The following is a 14,929-nucleotide window of genomic DNA, read 5'->3' as shown; positions in this document are numbered from 1 at the left end:
CACACTGACCGCAGGCCCCACACGGACCGCAGGCCCCACACGGACCGCAGGCCCCACACGGAACGCAGGCCCCACACGGAACGCAGGCCCCACACGGAACGCAGGCCCCACACGGAACGCAGACCCCACACGGAACGCAGGCCCCACACGGAACGCAGGCCCCACACGGAACGCAGGCCCCACACGGAACGCAGGCCCCACACGGAACGCAGGCCCCACACGGAACGCAGGCCCCACACGGAACGCAGGCCCCACACGGAACGCAGGCCCCACACGGAACGCAGGCCCCACACGGAACGCAGGCCCCACACGGAACGCAGGCCCCACACCAACCCCATGCCCCAGACCGACCCCAGGCCCCACACTGACTGCAGACCCCACACTGACCCCACACTGACCGCAGGCCCCACACTGACCCAGGCCCCACACTGACTGCAGGCCCCACACTGACCCCAGGCCCCACACTGACCCCAGGCCCCACACTGACCCCAGGCCCCACACTGACCCCAGGCCCCACACTGACTGCAGGCCCATCAGTATCAGTTGGATTCAACCCTGGATCCCAAAGGTGAAAGGTCCCGTCCAGCAGACTGCACCATCCTCGACCCTATTAGTTTCACTTTACCTCCTCGTTTTCTGATGGATTAATACCGATCTCTCTCTGGTTCGTATGAAAGTTCACGACAGACTGACCTTGCAGAGGCCTTGGCCTCCATCAGTCCGTACAGACTGTGCACGTTATAGTGCGTCGCTGTGCTCTGCTTTACTGAGGCACAAATGGTCCGACTTCGTAAAATGCCCCCCAGCACACCTGACGAAGGAAGACACAACACACAGGACAGGTTACAAAGCACGGCCACAAAACACCCCTCACTACCGACCCTCACTACTGACCCTCCCCCTCACTAATGACAGGCAGTGACTAGTGGGGTACCGCAGGGATCGGTCCGTGGACCCCAGCTATTCACAATATATATTAATGATCTAGACGAGGGAACTAGAAACATAGAAACATAGAAGATAGGAGCAGGATTAGGCCATTCGGCCCTTCGAGCCTGCTCCGCCATTCAATGAGATCATGGCTGATCATTGAAATTCAGTACCCTGTCCCTGCCTTCTCCCCATATCCCTTGATCCCTTTAGCCTTAAGAAATATATCCAACTCTTTCCTGAATATATTTAATGAACTGGCCTCCACCGCCCTCTGTGGCAGAGAATTCCACAGGTTCACCACTCTCTGGGTAAAGAAATTCCTCCTCATTTCAGTCCTAAATGTCCTACCCCTTATCCTTAGACTATGACCCCTGGTTCTGGACTCCCCGACCATCGGGAACATCCTTCCAGCATCTAGTCTGTCCAGGCCTGACAGAATTTTATAGGTTTCGATGAGATCCCCTCTCAATCTTCTAAACTCCAGTGAGTATAAGCCCAATCGACACAATCTCTCCTCATACGTCATTCCTGCCATCCCAGGTATCAGCCTGGTGAATCTTCGCTGCACTCCTTCCATGGCAAGAACGTCCTTCCTCAGATAAGGCGACCAAAACTGCACACAATACTCAAGGTGCGGTCTCACCAAGGCCCTGTACAACTGTAGCAAGACATCCTTGTTCCTGTACTCGAACCCTCTTGCTACGAAGGCCAACATACCATTTGCCTTCTTAACCGCCTGCTGCACCTGCATGCTTACCTTCAGCGACTGGTGCACAAGAACAGCCAGGTCTCTTTGCACTTCCCCTTCTCCCAATCTACTGCCATTCAAATAATAATGTGCCTTCCTGTTTTTGCCACCAAAGTGGATAACCTCACATTTATCCACATTATAGTGCATTTGCCATGTTTCTGCCCAATCACCTAACCTGTCCAAATCGTACTGGAGTTTCACGACATCCTCCTCGCAGCATACCCTCCCACCCAGCTTTGTGTCGTCTGCAAATTTGGAGATATTACATCCAATTCCCTCGTCCAGATCATTAATATATATTGTGAACAGCTGGGGTCCTAGGACCGATCCTTGCGGTACCCCACTAGTCACTGCCTGCCACTCGGAAAACGACCCGTTTATTCCAACTCTTTGCTTTCTGTCCGCCAACCAGTTCTCTATCCAAGTCAATACCTTGCCCCCAATCCCATGTGCCTTAATTTTGCACGCTAATCTCTTATGCGGGACCTTATCGAAAGCCTTCTGAAAGTCCAAATACACCACATCCACTGGTTCTCCCTTATCTATTTTACCAGTTACATCCTCAAAAAATTCCAGTAGATTAGTCAAGCATGATTTACCTTTTGTAAATCCATGTTGACTTTGTCCGATCCTGTCACTGCTTTCCAAGTGCTCTGCTATTACATCTTTTATAATGGACTCTAGCATTTTCCCCACTACCGATGTCAGGCTTACCGGTCTATAATTCCCCGCTTTTTCTCTGCCACCTTTTTTGAATAGTGGGGTAACATTAGCTACCCTCCAATCCATGGGTACTGTTCCAGAGTCTATCAAGTTCTGGAAGATGACCAGCAATGCATCTACTATTTCTAGGGCCACTTCCTTAAGTACCCTGGGATGTAGGCCATCAGGCCCTGGGGATTTATCGGCCTTCAGTCCCATCAATTTTCCTAACACCATTTCCCTACAAATACTGATTTCTTTCAGTTCCACCCTTTCATCAGACCCTATGTTCCCCGGTATTTCTGGGAGGTTATTTGTGTCCCCCTTTGTGAAGACAGAACCAAAATATGTATTTAATTGGTCTGCCATTTCTTTGTTCCCCATTCTGCACTTGTGCACTAACAATGACAATAAAGTTGATTATTATGATTATTATTATAAATTCCCCCGATTCTGACTGCAAGGGACCTACGCTTGACTTCACCAATCTTTTTCTCTTCACATATCTATAAAAGCATTTACAGTCAGTTTTTATGTTCCCTGAAAGCTTACTCTCATATTCTATTTTCCCTTTCTTAATTAATCCCTTTGTCCTCCTTTGTTGAATCCTGAACTGCTCCCAATCCTCAGGATTATTGCTTTTTCTGGCCAATTTGTATGTCCTCTCCTTGGATCTTATGCTATCCCTAATTTCCCTTGTTACCCATGGTTGAGTCACCTTTTTTGTTTTATTTTTGTGCCAAACTGGGATGTAATATCTCCAAGTTTGCAGATGACACAAAGCTGGGTGGGCTTGTGTGCTGTGAGGAGGATGCCGAGAAACTCCAGTATGATTTGGACAGGTTGGGTGATTGGGCAGATGCATGGCAGATGCAGTATAATGTGGATAAATGTGAGGTTATCCACTTTGGTGGCAAAAACAGGAAGGTACATTATTATCTGAATGGCAATAGATTGATAGAAGGGGAAGTGCAACGAGACCTGGGTGTCCTTGTGCACCAGTCGCTGAAGGTAAGCATGCAGGTGCAGCAGGCGGTTAAGAAGGCAAATGGTATGTTGGCCTTTGTAGCGAAAGGGTTCGAGTACAGGAACAAGGATGTCTTGCTGCAGTTGTACAGGGCCTTGGTGAGACCGCACCTTGAGTACTGTGTGCAGTTTTGGTCGCCTTATCTGAGGAAGGATGTTCTTGCCATGGAAGGAGTGCAGCAAAGATTCACCAGGCTGATACCTGGGATGGCACGAATGACGTATGAGGAGAGATTGGATCGATTGGGCTTATACTCACTGGAGTTTAGAAAATGAGAGGGGATCTCATTGAAACTTATAAAATTCTAACAGGACTAGACAGACTAGATGCAGGAAGGATGTTCCCGATGGTCGGGGAGTCCAGAACCAGGGGTCACAGTCTAAGAATAAGGGGTAAGCCAGTTAGGACAGAGATGAGGAGGAATTTCTTCACCCAGAGTGGTGAACCTGTGGAATTCTCTACCACAGAAGGCAGTAGAGGCCAATTCATTAAATATATTCAGGAAGGAGTTAGATATATTTCTTAAGGCTAAAGGGATCAAGTGATATGGGGAGAAAGCAGGGACAGGGTACTGAATTTGGATGATCAGCCATGATCTCATTAAATGGCGGAGCAGGCTCGAGGGGCCGAATGGCCTACTCCTGCTCCTATCTTCTATGTTTCTATGTTTCTGACCCTCCCCCTCACTACTGACCCGCCCCCTCACTACTGACCCTCACTACTGACCCTCACTGCGGACCTTTTCCACCATCCACGAGGATCAGTCCTAGAATTGTAAATTGTTGTCACCCTCCACATTAAAATCATGAACGTGAATCATAATTAGATTCTAGTTTAGTGTATCTGCCGTGATATCACGCTTTGTAGTTTATTGCGTGTGGCGTGATTTCCCGCTCACATTCCTCTCTCTATTCCCGCCAGTAAATCCCGGAGACGTGACTCAGTTTTTCACCTGGGACGAACGGCGGGTTTTCAAGCTCACTTGAAGGGCAACCATCCTGTGACCCATCCACAAAGTTTGAGGGCTCGTTCATGTCCTAGAATATTCCGAAGAGACGGGTTTCAGAAAAAAATATTGAAATGGGGTTCATTTCTAGAGGATTAAAATTGAAAAGCAGCAAGGTTATTTTAAAATAACAACAGAAACTGCTGGAGATACTCAGCAGGTCAGGCAGCATCTGTGGAGAGAGAAACAGAGTTAACGTTTCAGGTCGAGGGCCCTTCGTCAGAACTGGAAAAAGTCGGAGATGGAACAGGTTTTTAAGCAAGTGTAGGGGCAGGGAGAGGGGGGAGAGAACAAAAGGGAAGGTCTGTGATTGGCTGGAAGACAGGAGAGATTAAGGGACAAAAGGGATGATGGCGCGAGGCAAAAGGAGATAGTAATGGGACAAGTTAAGAAACAAAAGATGACTCGAGATGAAGTGTAAATGGTAATGCGAGAAAGAGAAAAAAAATAGGGGCAGAGGTTATGGTCTGAAATTGTTGAACTCGATGTTGAGTCCAGAGGCTGTAAAGTGCCTAATCGAAAGATGAGGTGCTGTTCCTCGAGCTTACGTTGAGCTTCGTTGGAACAATGTAAGAGGCCGAGGACAGAGAGGTCAGAGTAGGAGTGGAGCGGAGAATTAAAGTGACAGGCGACCGGAAGCTCGGGGTCACCCTTACGGATTGATGGTTATTTTAAACTTGGTTAGACCACACTTGGGAGCACTGTGCACAGTTCTGGTCTCCGTATTATAGAAAGGATGTAGCGGCACTGGAGAAGGTGCAAGAAAGATTCACAAGGGTGATACCAGCACTGAGAGGTTATAATGATCAGGGAAGATTGAACAGGCTGGGACGCTTTTCAGGAAGCACTTTTTCCACACAGAGGGTAGCAGAAATTCGGAATTCTCTCCCCCAAGTGGCTGTGGATGCTGGGGGTCGACTGTAGCTTTCAAGACTGAGATTGAAGGATGTTTGTCGGGTAACGGTATCGAGGGATATGGAGCAAAGGCGGGTAAATGGAGTTAGGATACAGATCAGCCGTGGTCGAATTGAATGGCGGAGCAGGTCCTAAAAGCAGCACTTACTATCCAGAGCCCATCAAAGGGCACAGCTTTGTGGAACTGCAGCAAGTTCTCAAACCACCACCGGTGCGTGTCGGGATTTGTGAAGTCAGGGAACGCCGTTAATCCGGGCCAAACCTGCATCACATAATATAACAGAGAAAATCCTATTCAATCCAACGTCGATCTGAGAGAGAAAAATACGCTCAGTACAGCTCCAGTTATGATCTTTGTTCCTCCTCCTTCCCCTCCCTCCCTCCAAGAGGAATGAATTTAACCAGCATTCACCCGACGGAAATACTGGCCCCAGCTTTACCTTCAACCGGTGGGGGTTCAGGGAGGGGGTCATGACCCTTGCACCCTGCACCCATCGCCCCTCCCCCAATCATTTTGAGGTCAGCCAACGGAGCTTTGTAGGAAGGCCTCCAGTCCGTTCCCAGGAACCTCGGTCACCAGTCTTGGGACTGCAGGTCCGGCCAGCGGGTCTGTGCGGCTCCCGGCGCGGCCATCCAACCACAGCAAGTCGGCATTCCCCAGTTCCCCTGCCTGCCAAGTCAGCCTGAATCTCCAGTTTGACTCTGCCTCGCCCCCACCCCCAGTCCGCCAAACCTCCGGCAGCGTGAAGCGGACAGACAGGCCGCCACCTTTCCTGGCTGCTGACCTCCCCCCTCCTCCCCTCCCCCACGCATACCGGCCGAGATCAACTAACTCCGCACGGAATGCAGATCGAACCCGGGACACCCTCCCCCCCGCACCCCGCCATCCCCCGCCCCCTTTGTCTCAACCACAACACAAGATGCGTTTACGCACTGAGTTATTAGAAACATAGAAGATAGGAGCAGGAGTAGGCCATTCGGCCCCTCGAGCCTGCTCTGCCATTTAATGAGATCATGGCTGATCATCCAAACTCAGTACCCGGTCCCTGCTTTCTCCCCATATCCCTTGATCCCTTTAGCCTTAAGAAATATATCTAACTCCTTGAATATATTTAATGAATTGGCCTCTACTGCCTTCTGTGGTAGAGAATTCCATAGGTTCACCACTCTCTGGGTGAAGAAATTCCTCCTCATCTCTGTCCTAAATGGCTTACCCTTATCTTTAGAGGAGCTCTTTGTCGCTCTTCATACCTCAGCGATTCATTACCATCCTTGAACTCACTCTCCTGCCTCCAAGTACTTTGGTAAACACTAAAGCCAAGAACAGACCCAATACATCCAATGTGATGCCGGCAATGCTTTGGCAGTGGTAATAAATCTCAGGCACGGGCTGAATAAACCTTTCAGGGTGACTTGCCTCGATAACCGCTGCCCGTCACCGCAACAGCTATTCCAATGCTTAGTTAACGGACTCAGGCTTTTTCAGCCTGTTACGAGGGCCCATACCTTCCCTATCAGAGGGCTTCCGGACACATTGTTGATGAAAACACCACGTTTCAGCCCTTCGTCATAGGGCCAGTAGGAGCCTGGTGGTTGAACACTGCTGATCCCCGGGTCCTGCAAACACACAACAGATACTTTCAACTTTCTGTGAGGGGGTGGTGGGGGGGGTGGGTGGGTGACTTTTTTTGTTGCATCTTTTGCCCCTCTTCCTGCCTCGCCAAACCGCGCACTGCTTCAGCAAAGGCGGCCTCCTTTCAGACCCGGCCAACATAGGAAGGCTTCAATTTCTTTGGGCTCCGGGATAGCGCGCGCCTGTGCAGAACGCCACAAAGATGCTCGTGCAGATAATCACACCGTTTCTTTGGTGCCTTTCACGACCTCAGGACGCCCCAAAGCGCTTTAAAGCCAATGAACTACTTCTGAAGTGCAGTCACTGTTGTAATGTAGGAAACGCAGCAGCCAATTTGCGCACAGCAAGCTCCCACAAACAGCAATGTGATAATGACCAGATAATCTGTATTCGTAATGTGGGTTGAGGGATAATTAATGGCCAGGACACCGAGGAAAACTCCCCAGCTCATCTCTAGTGCCTGTGGGATCTTTTACGTCAACTGACAGGGCAGACAGAGCCTTGGTTTAACGTCTCATCCGAAAGACGGCACCTCCGACAGTGCAGCACTCCCTCAGCACTGCCCTGGTGTGTCGGCCTGGATTGTGCGCTCAAATCTCTGGAGTGGGGACTTGAACCCACGACCTTCTGACACCTTTCACTGCTGCCGTCGACAGACTGGATGCCCCCCCCTGTGCCTCTGGGCCTCGGTCCATGGCCTGCTGTGTCTGTGGGAGCTGGATTCAGTCTGGCACCCCACTGCTCGTCTTTTTCTTCAGCCAGTCACCAGAGCGGGAACCGGGGCCAATCTTTCCCCCCCTCCCTGACCCCAGGGGTGCTGGAGCCAATTGTTCCAGCCCTATCCCAGCCCCAGCTGACATCAGCTAACTCCGGGCTGGGACCTCCCTGATCTGGATTGCTTTCTGAAGGCGAGACCTGGGGGAGCTCCTCTGGTTTGTGACCGATAATTAGCAGCAGCAACCGAGATCAACAACCCGACTGGATCATCGTCATATCAACCACCAGCGCACAATCCCCTCCTTACAAACCTAGGGGTGTGGTTGGCCTCTAAATGCTTGGTACAATGAATAGTTTCTTGACTTGTTCCCCGGCACACAATACTGTTTTAAAAAATTCATTCATGGGATGTGGGTGTCGCTGGCAAGGCCAGCATTTATTGCCTGATATCCCGAGTTGCCCTTGAGAAGGTGGTGGTGAGTCGCCTTCTTGAACGGCTGCAGTCCGTGTGTTGAAGGTACTCCCACAGTGCTGTTAGGGAGGGAGTTCCAGGATTTTGACCCAGCGACGATGAAGGATCGGCCGAGATATGTCCATGTTAGGATGATGTGTGACTTGGAGGGGAACTTGGAGATGGTGGTGTTCCCATGCGCCTGCTGCCCTTGCTGACCTGCTCATGAACCATATGAAGCCGGTAATTACCACAATCATGACGTATTGCTGTCCGTGGGAGTGCAGGTCCGCCACCAGCTGCGGAAGGCTGGCAAAGTTCTGGGGGTCAAAGGTGAAATCCCGATAGCCGGTCATGTAATCGATATCGTTCCACTGAGCATCCTGGGGGAGAGGGAAAACTTTTTATTTTATTTTAAAGTCATTGTCGACGTCTCAGCAACCAGTTCAGTCAGAGGGCTTCCTAAACCTCCCCGCGATCATCCCCTCCAGCGAGGCTCCATCCCCACCAACGCTCGAGGCTGCAGAAAAATCTCCCTCAGGTCAGTCCCCAGGCACAGCAAAGACAGAATCGCATCCCGAAACTTCCGACCCGTGTCCCGCGACTTCCGACCCGCGTCCCCCCCTTCCGACCCATGTCACCCCCCCTTCTAATTCGTTGTACTAATGTTCCCCCTAATTTTTATTTTTGGGTGCGTGACCCTGTTAACGGGCTGCATGGCCCATTCAAAGATTCGCGCACATGCGGAATTTCACATTGGAGAAGCTGATCCCGGGCGGCACAGGACCGGCAGACAGCTGCACGCAGCTTAGAGAGAACATTGCCTCCAACCCCTTCCGACTCGCGTGAGAGCTAAAGACATTCATTTCACGAACCTGGGGCATGCCAGCTTTCCTCATCTGCTTAACGACCTCCCAGGTGGCGTTACTTGTCTCGTATCCCCAGCGGCAGAGATGGAATCCGAGGCCCCAAGCGGACACCATCCCAGGCAAACCTGGCGCACACAAAACAGTAAATGTCTCACGGCGGCAGTAAGGTAACCGAGGCAACAGCAACACAAGGCGAGAACGACACAAATGTCAGTAAAGATTAAACGGCAGCACTGCCTCAGGTTGAAGTATGACTGTAGGACAGAGCTACAAGCGGGTAAAAGGGATCAGGACTGATGTCGGGAAACAGCTCTTCACCCAATAGGTCGCCAGTACTTGGGATGGTCTCCAGGGAAGGGAATGGAGGCAAAAACCTCTGGAATCATTCAAGAAGCAGTTCGACACGGAGATGGGCAGAAGAGAAAGAAAGAACTTGCATTTCTATAGCGCCTTTCACCACCTCAGGACGCCCCAAAGTGCTTTACAGCCAATGAAGTACTTTTGAATTGTAGTGACTGTTGTAATGTAGGAAACGGAAAAGAAGGCGGGGCTAATCATTGGTTTCTATGAAAGGATGATCTCGGGCCAAATGACCTTCTTCGTCTGCACTTATCTTTATCATCCCTTGTGAGCAGCGCAACTGAAAATGCAACAGCACAGCCACATAATATCTGCTAACGTGTTAACAGTCTGTGTATAGAATCACAGAAACAGAATCACCACAGTGCAGATAGAGGAAAATACAACAGGAGAACAGGAAAAACAGTGGGATTGCGGAGTTGTTGCTGATTTCTGATCACCAACTCTGATTTCACTGCACTGTAGATTTAATTGCGGGAGGGGACAAAATTAACAGACACTTGGACAAGTGTGGATTAATTAAGGAAAGCCAGCATGGATTTGTTAAAGGCAAATCGTGTTTAACCAATTTGATCGAATTTTTTGGTGAGGTAACAGAGAGGGTTGATGAGGGTATTGCAGTGGATGTGGTATACATGGACTTCCAAAAGGCGTTTGATAAAGTGTCAGATAATAGGCTTGCCAGCAAAGTTGAAGCCCATGGAATAAAAGGGACAGTGGCAGCATGGATACAGAATTGGCTAAGTAACAGGAAACAGAGAGTAGTGGTGAACGGTTGTTTTTTGGACTGGAGGAAGGTACACAGCGGTGTTCCCCAGGGGTCGGTACTAGGACCACTGCTTTTCTTGATATATATTAATGACTTGGACTTGGGTGTACAGGGTGCAATTTCAAAATTTGCAGATGACACAAAACTTGGAAGTATAGTGAACAATGAGGAGGATAGTGATAGACTTCAAGAAGACATAGACAGGCTGGTGAAATGGGCGGGCACGTGGCAGATGAAATTTAATGTAGAAAAGTGCGAAGTGATACATTTTGGTAGAAAGAATGAGGAGAGGAAATATAAACTAAATGGTACAATCCTAAAGTGGGTGCATGAACAGAGAGACCTGGGGGTATGTGTGCACAAATTGTTGAGGTGGCAGGACAGGTTGAGAAAGCGGTTAAAAAAGCTTACGGGATCCTGGGATTCATGAATAGAGGTATAGAGTACAAAAGCAAGGAAGTTATGATGAATCTTTATAAAACACTGGTTCGGTCTCAACTGGAGTATTGTGTCCAATTCTGAGCACCGTACTTTAGGAAGGATGTGAAGGCCTTAGAGAGGGTGCAGAAAAGATTTACGAGAATGATTCCAGGAATGAGGGACTTCAGTTACGTGGATAGACTGGAGAAGCTGGGGTTGTTTTCCTTAGAGCAGAGAAGGTTGAGAGGGCATTTGATAGAGGTGTTCAAAATCATAAGGGGTCTAGACAGAGTAGATAGAGAGAAACTGTTCCCATTGGTGAAAGGGTCGAGAACCAAAGGCGACATGAGGAAAAACGTTTTTACTCAGCGAGTGGTTATGATCTGGAATGCAGTGCCTGAAAGGGTGATGGAGGCAGACTCAATCACGCCTTTCAAAAGGGAGTTGGATAAGTATCTGAAGAAAAAACATTTTTGCTGGGCTATGGGGAAAGGGCGGGGGAGTGGGACTAGCTGAGGTGCTCTTGCAGAGAGCCGGCACGGGCTCGACGGGCTGAATGGCCTCCTACAGTGCTGTAACCATTCTACGATTCTATCCCTAATTGCCCTTGAGAAGGTTATTACATTGTGTGTTACAGGGTGTAACATTCCTGCCATTATGAAACATTACATCATCCTACTTACTCAGCAATGCCACAGATGTGCTACTAGATATAAAGAGACATTATTCCTGTGACCTTCTCTATCTTACCGATGACCTCTAGGTACTGTTGGATGACTGAGTTGGGGTCGGGGCCCATGAATATGTAGAAGTCAAGAACCCCTCCGATAGTTCTCCAGGTCAGGGCAGGAGCGGGCTGAAGGACCACATCTGCATCAGGAAGAAAGATATTTAACGACAGTCTTGTAAATTAATTGCTTTTGAAGCTCATTTCTTGACTCCTTCGTTTACTCAGCACAGTAGCTGGTTTAACATCCTAAGGCCATGTAGGAACGGCACTCTGCCTCCGACTGTTTGACAACTGGGTTTTCCATTCCCTGATCTAGGCACACACCAATCGTGGTCCAGTTTTCCCCATGTCTCTCCGAACTGGCCAGAGCGGGTATAAGAGAACAGCCTGAGGTGATGCTCCCTCTCACCATTCCCTTCCCTCTATCCAAGGGTGAGTGCCGGCCTCTGCTCTTCCCTACAGTGACGTGCCCAAGACCCTGCCCTTCAGCATCACAATCAAACCCTGTAGCGCTGAAGTTGGCCCATTTGTGAACCCTAGCCACCGCCTCTTCACGAGGCGCCCATAACCAATGTTCCCCGTAAGCTACGCTGTGCTCTGCGCGGCCTGTTTCTCTTCGTGCGTGGTCCCTTGAAATTTCCGCCCGTGCACGGTATTTACAATGGGGAAGCCGGTGAGCGGTCTGCGCGGGACCTTTCCCATTGCTGAGCGGCTGAGCAACTTAGAGGGAACATTGCCCATAACCAATGCTCCCTCTCATTTATATTTTTCCTGTGCGGGCCCTTTACCTTTGCTGCCGCGGTCGGGCATGCAGGTTATCTCTTCCAGCGGCAGAGGCTGGTGAGCGGCCTGCGCGGGACCTCCCGATTGGTGAGCGGCCGCGCACCTTCGGGGGAACACTGGCCCACGACCCATACCAAGGACCCAACACCCCAACACCAAAAACCAAACCAAGGACCCAACACCCCAACACCAAAAACCAAACCAAGGACCCAACACCAAAAACCAAACCAAGGACCCAACACCAAAAACCAAACCAAGGATCCAACACCAAAAACCAAACCAAGGATCCAACACCAAAAACCAAACCAAGGACCCAACACCAAAAACCAAACCAAGGACCCAACACCAAAAACCAAACCAAGGACCCAACACCAAAAACCAAACCAAGGACCCAACTGTGTCAGCTGTGACTCAGTGGGTAGCACTTTCACTGCTGAGTCAGAAGGTACGGGGACAAAAAGCTTGGCTGGCGAGCCAGTGCGGTGCTGAGGGAATGCTATGCAACACTAAAAAAAGGAGGCTTTGTGGGATTCAGAAAATGCCCGTTGTAATCAGTAATAACCTGCAGTAAGTGGTTAGGGGTGTGAAAAGTAATAACGTATGATGAACTGTCGGCTCCCATCAAACACCTCACCATAAACATCACATCCTGCTGGATGGGGAAATCTGCCCGATTACAGGTGGAGCCAATCATCTTTCCCATGACGCTTTGCTCCCGCCCCAGAAACCCTCTGCACTTACCCATTGCGTTGCTGTTGAGGAGGAAAACACCATGTGACGTCCCGTCTGGCTCCAGCGACAGGTAAAAGGGGTGGACGCCATAGAGGTTATCAGACTCCTACAGCACGAGAAGAGGCAGTATTCAGAACCACGGTTGAATTCAGAAACTAGGAGTGGCTCTGGCTCATGGGGTAAGGTTGGGGCTGTTTCTAGGCTGTGGAGTTTGTCAGAATTAGGCTTGGGGGTAACTCAGCATCTATACAACAACAACTTGCACTTATATAGTGCCTGGGGGGGGGGGTGCGCACAGTCTCAGGATAAGGGGTCGGCCATTTAAGACCGAGATGAGGAGGAATTTCTTCACTCAGAGGGTGGTGAATCTTTGGAATTCTCGGCCCCAGAGGGCTGTGAATGCTGAGTTGTTGAGTATATTCAAGGCTGAGATCGATAGATTTTTGGACTCGAGGGGATTCAAGGGATATGGGAATAGTGCAGGAAATTGGAGTTGAGGTTGAAGATCAGCCATGATGTTATTGGATGGCGGAGCAGGCGCAAGGGGCCGTGTGGCGGAGCAGGCTCGAGGGGCCGTGTGGCGGAGCAGGCTCGAGGGGCCGTGTGGCGGAGCAGGCTCGAGGGGCCGTGTGGCGGAGCAGGCTCGAGGGGCCGTGTGGCGGAGCAGGCTCGAGGGGCCGTGTGGTCGACTCCTGCTCCTGTCCCCTGCCATCTGGGAGACGCTACAGATGCATTCGCACCCGAACGACCAGATTTAGGAACAGCTTCTTTCCCAGGGCTGTCATCCTACTGAACTCTACAAATAAACTCTAAAGCCTGCACATCTGCCAATGCACTTTATTATGTTTATGCTTATGTATTACAAGCCAAATGAATGTTGAATGTTAAATGTCTTAATCTAAATGTACACTCTCGGGAGCCGCAAGCCTACATTTCGTTGTACTGCACTTGTGCACTAACAATGACAATAAAAGTTGATTATTTTATTATTATTATTATTATGATCTTATGTTAATGTAGTAAAATGTCCTAAAACATCCCAAGGCAATTATCAAACGAAATTTGACACCGAGCCGCGTAAAGGAATATTAGGGCAGATGACCAAAGCTTGGTTAAAGAGGGAGGTTTTAAGGAGCATCTGAAGGGAGGAGAGGTGGAGAGGTTTAGGGAGGGAATTCCAGAGCTTAGGATCTAGGCGTGGAGGGGGTGGAATCATCCCGGGTTCCTGCTGTCCTGGACCTCCAATTGGAAAGTGCAATGTTTGTGGACACTGGATGAGGACAGGATTAGGGGAGTGAGAATCTGGAACTCTCTTCCCCCGCCCAAAAAAGCTGTAAGGCTGGGGGTCAATTGAAAATTTCAAAACTGGGATTGAAAGATTTTTGTTAGGCAAGAGTTTCAGAACCAAGGCGGGTCGATGGAGTTGAGGAACAGATCAGCCATGATCTAACTGAATGGCCTCCTCCTGTTTCAATGTTCCTAGCAGTGAAGCTGCCGTTGTTGAATAGCCAGTCGACACTCACGGCTCAGCACTGAAGAATGGTGCTTGGCTGGGGAATGGGAGAAAACGGGTGTCTATGGAACTGAATCCCAGTTCAAATCTTATGGGGAAGAGGGGAAAAGAATAGGAAATAAAATGCATTATATTGTGGCTTCGAGTGTATTTAACACATCTCATTAACTATCAAATAACAGTGCAGTGCACTGCAGAAATCCAGTTAATTCTTCAACCTCCACAAGCAAAGTTACTTACTTGGGAGGGTTAATTGGTATCTTCAATGTGATTAGATCTCAATTGATCTAAATTAATCTTAGTTTATAAAACACTAATTAACAGCAGCTGGCTGAGTGCTATCTGAATGAAAGGCCCGGGTTATAGTGCCCATCTGCCTTTTCTTAATAAAACCGTAAGGATCCACTGGGTTGCCCCAGTGTCATCAAACAAAAAACCTTAACAAAAGTGTCCCTTTGTTAGAGAGGCACGGCTAATAGAGAACTGTGCTCGCACAAGATTGATGGTGTGCGGCCCTTCAAAGATTAGGGGCTCGATTTTCATCGGGCCGTTGAGGCGGGATTGGAGGCGTGTAGGGGGTTAAATTCCCGAAATCGGGGGTCCCGACACCATCCCGCC

The 14,929-nt window shown here is 49.6% G+C and overlaps 1 protein-coding gene across 4 annotated transcripts in view; it reads right to left on the bottom strand.

The window, feature by feature from the left end:
• The window catches only part of gaa2 (alpha glucosidase 2), a 65,269-nt gene that overhangs the window by 25,598 nt on the left and 24,742 nt on the right, over window positions 1-14,929 (bottom strand). For all 4 annotated transcript variants that reach the window (XM_086000229.1, XM_086000226.1, XM_086000225.1 and 1 more), the window contains 8 exons: window positions 12,808-12,904; window positions 11,304-11,423; window positions 9,011-9,129; window positions 8,387-8,518; window positions 6,841-6,951; window positions 5,483-5,596; window positions 4,366-4,450; window positions 694-811 (listed from right to left, as the gene is read on the bottom strand). In XM_086000229.1, coding sequence (XP_085856355.1) covers window positions 694-811; window positions 4,366-4,450; window positions 5,483-5,596; window positions 6,841-6,951; window positions 8,387-8,518; window positions 9,011-9,129; window positions 11,304-11,423; window positions 12,808-12,904 — 896 coding nt within the window. The remainder of the gene's footprint in view (window positions 1-693; window positions 812-4,365; window positions 4,451-5,482; window positions 5,597-6,840; window positions 6,952-8,386; window positions 8,519-9,010; window positions 9,130-11,303; window positions 11,424-12,807; window positions 12,905-14,929) is intronic.

This window comes from Somniosus microcephalus, chromosome 11 (genome assembly GCF_052327205.1).
Source record: "Somniosus microcephalus isolate GS21.2 chromosome 11, FLI_Smic_1.0, whole genome shotgun sequence".
In the NCBI taxonomy this organism is placed as follows: Eukaryota; Metazoa; Chordata; class Chondrichthyes; order Squaliformes; family Somniosidae; genus Somniosus; species Somniosus microcephalus.
This window is presented reverse-complemented; position numbering and strand designations above follow the sequence as displayed.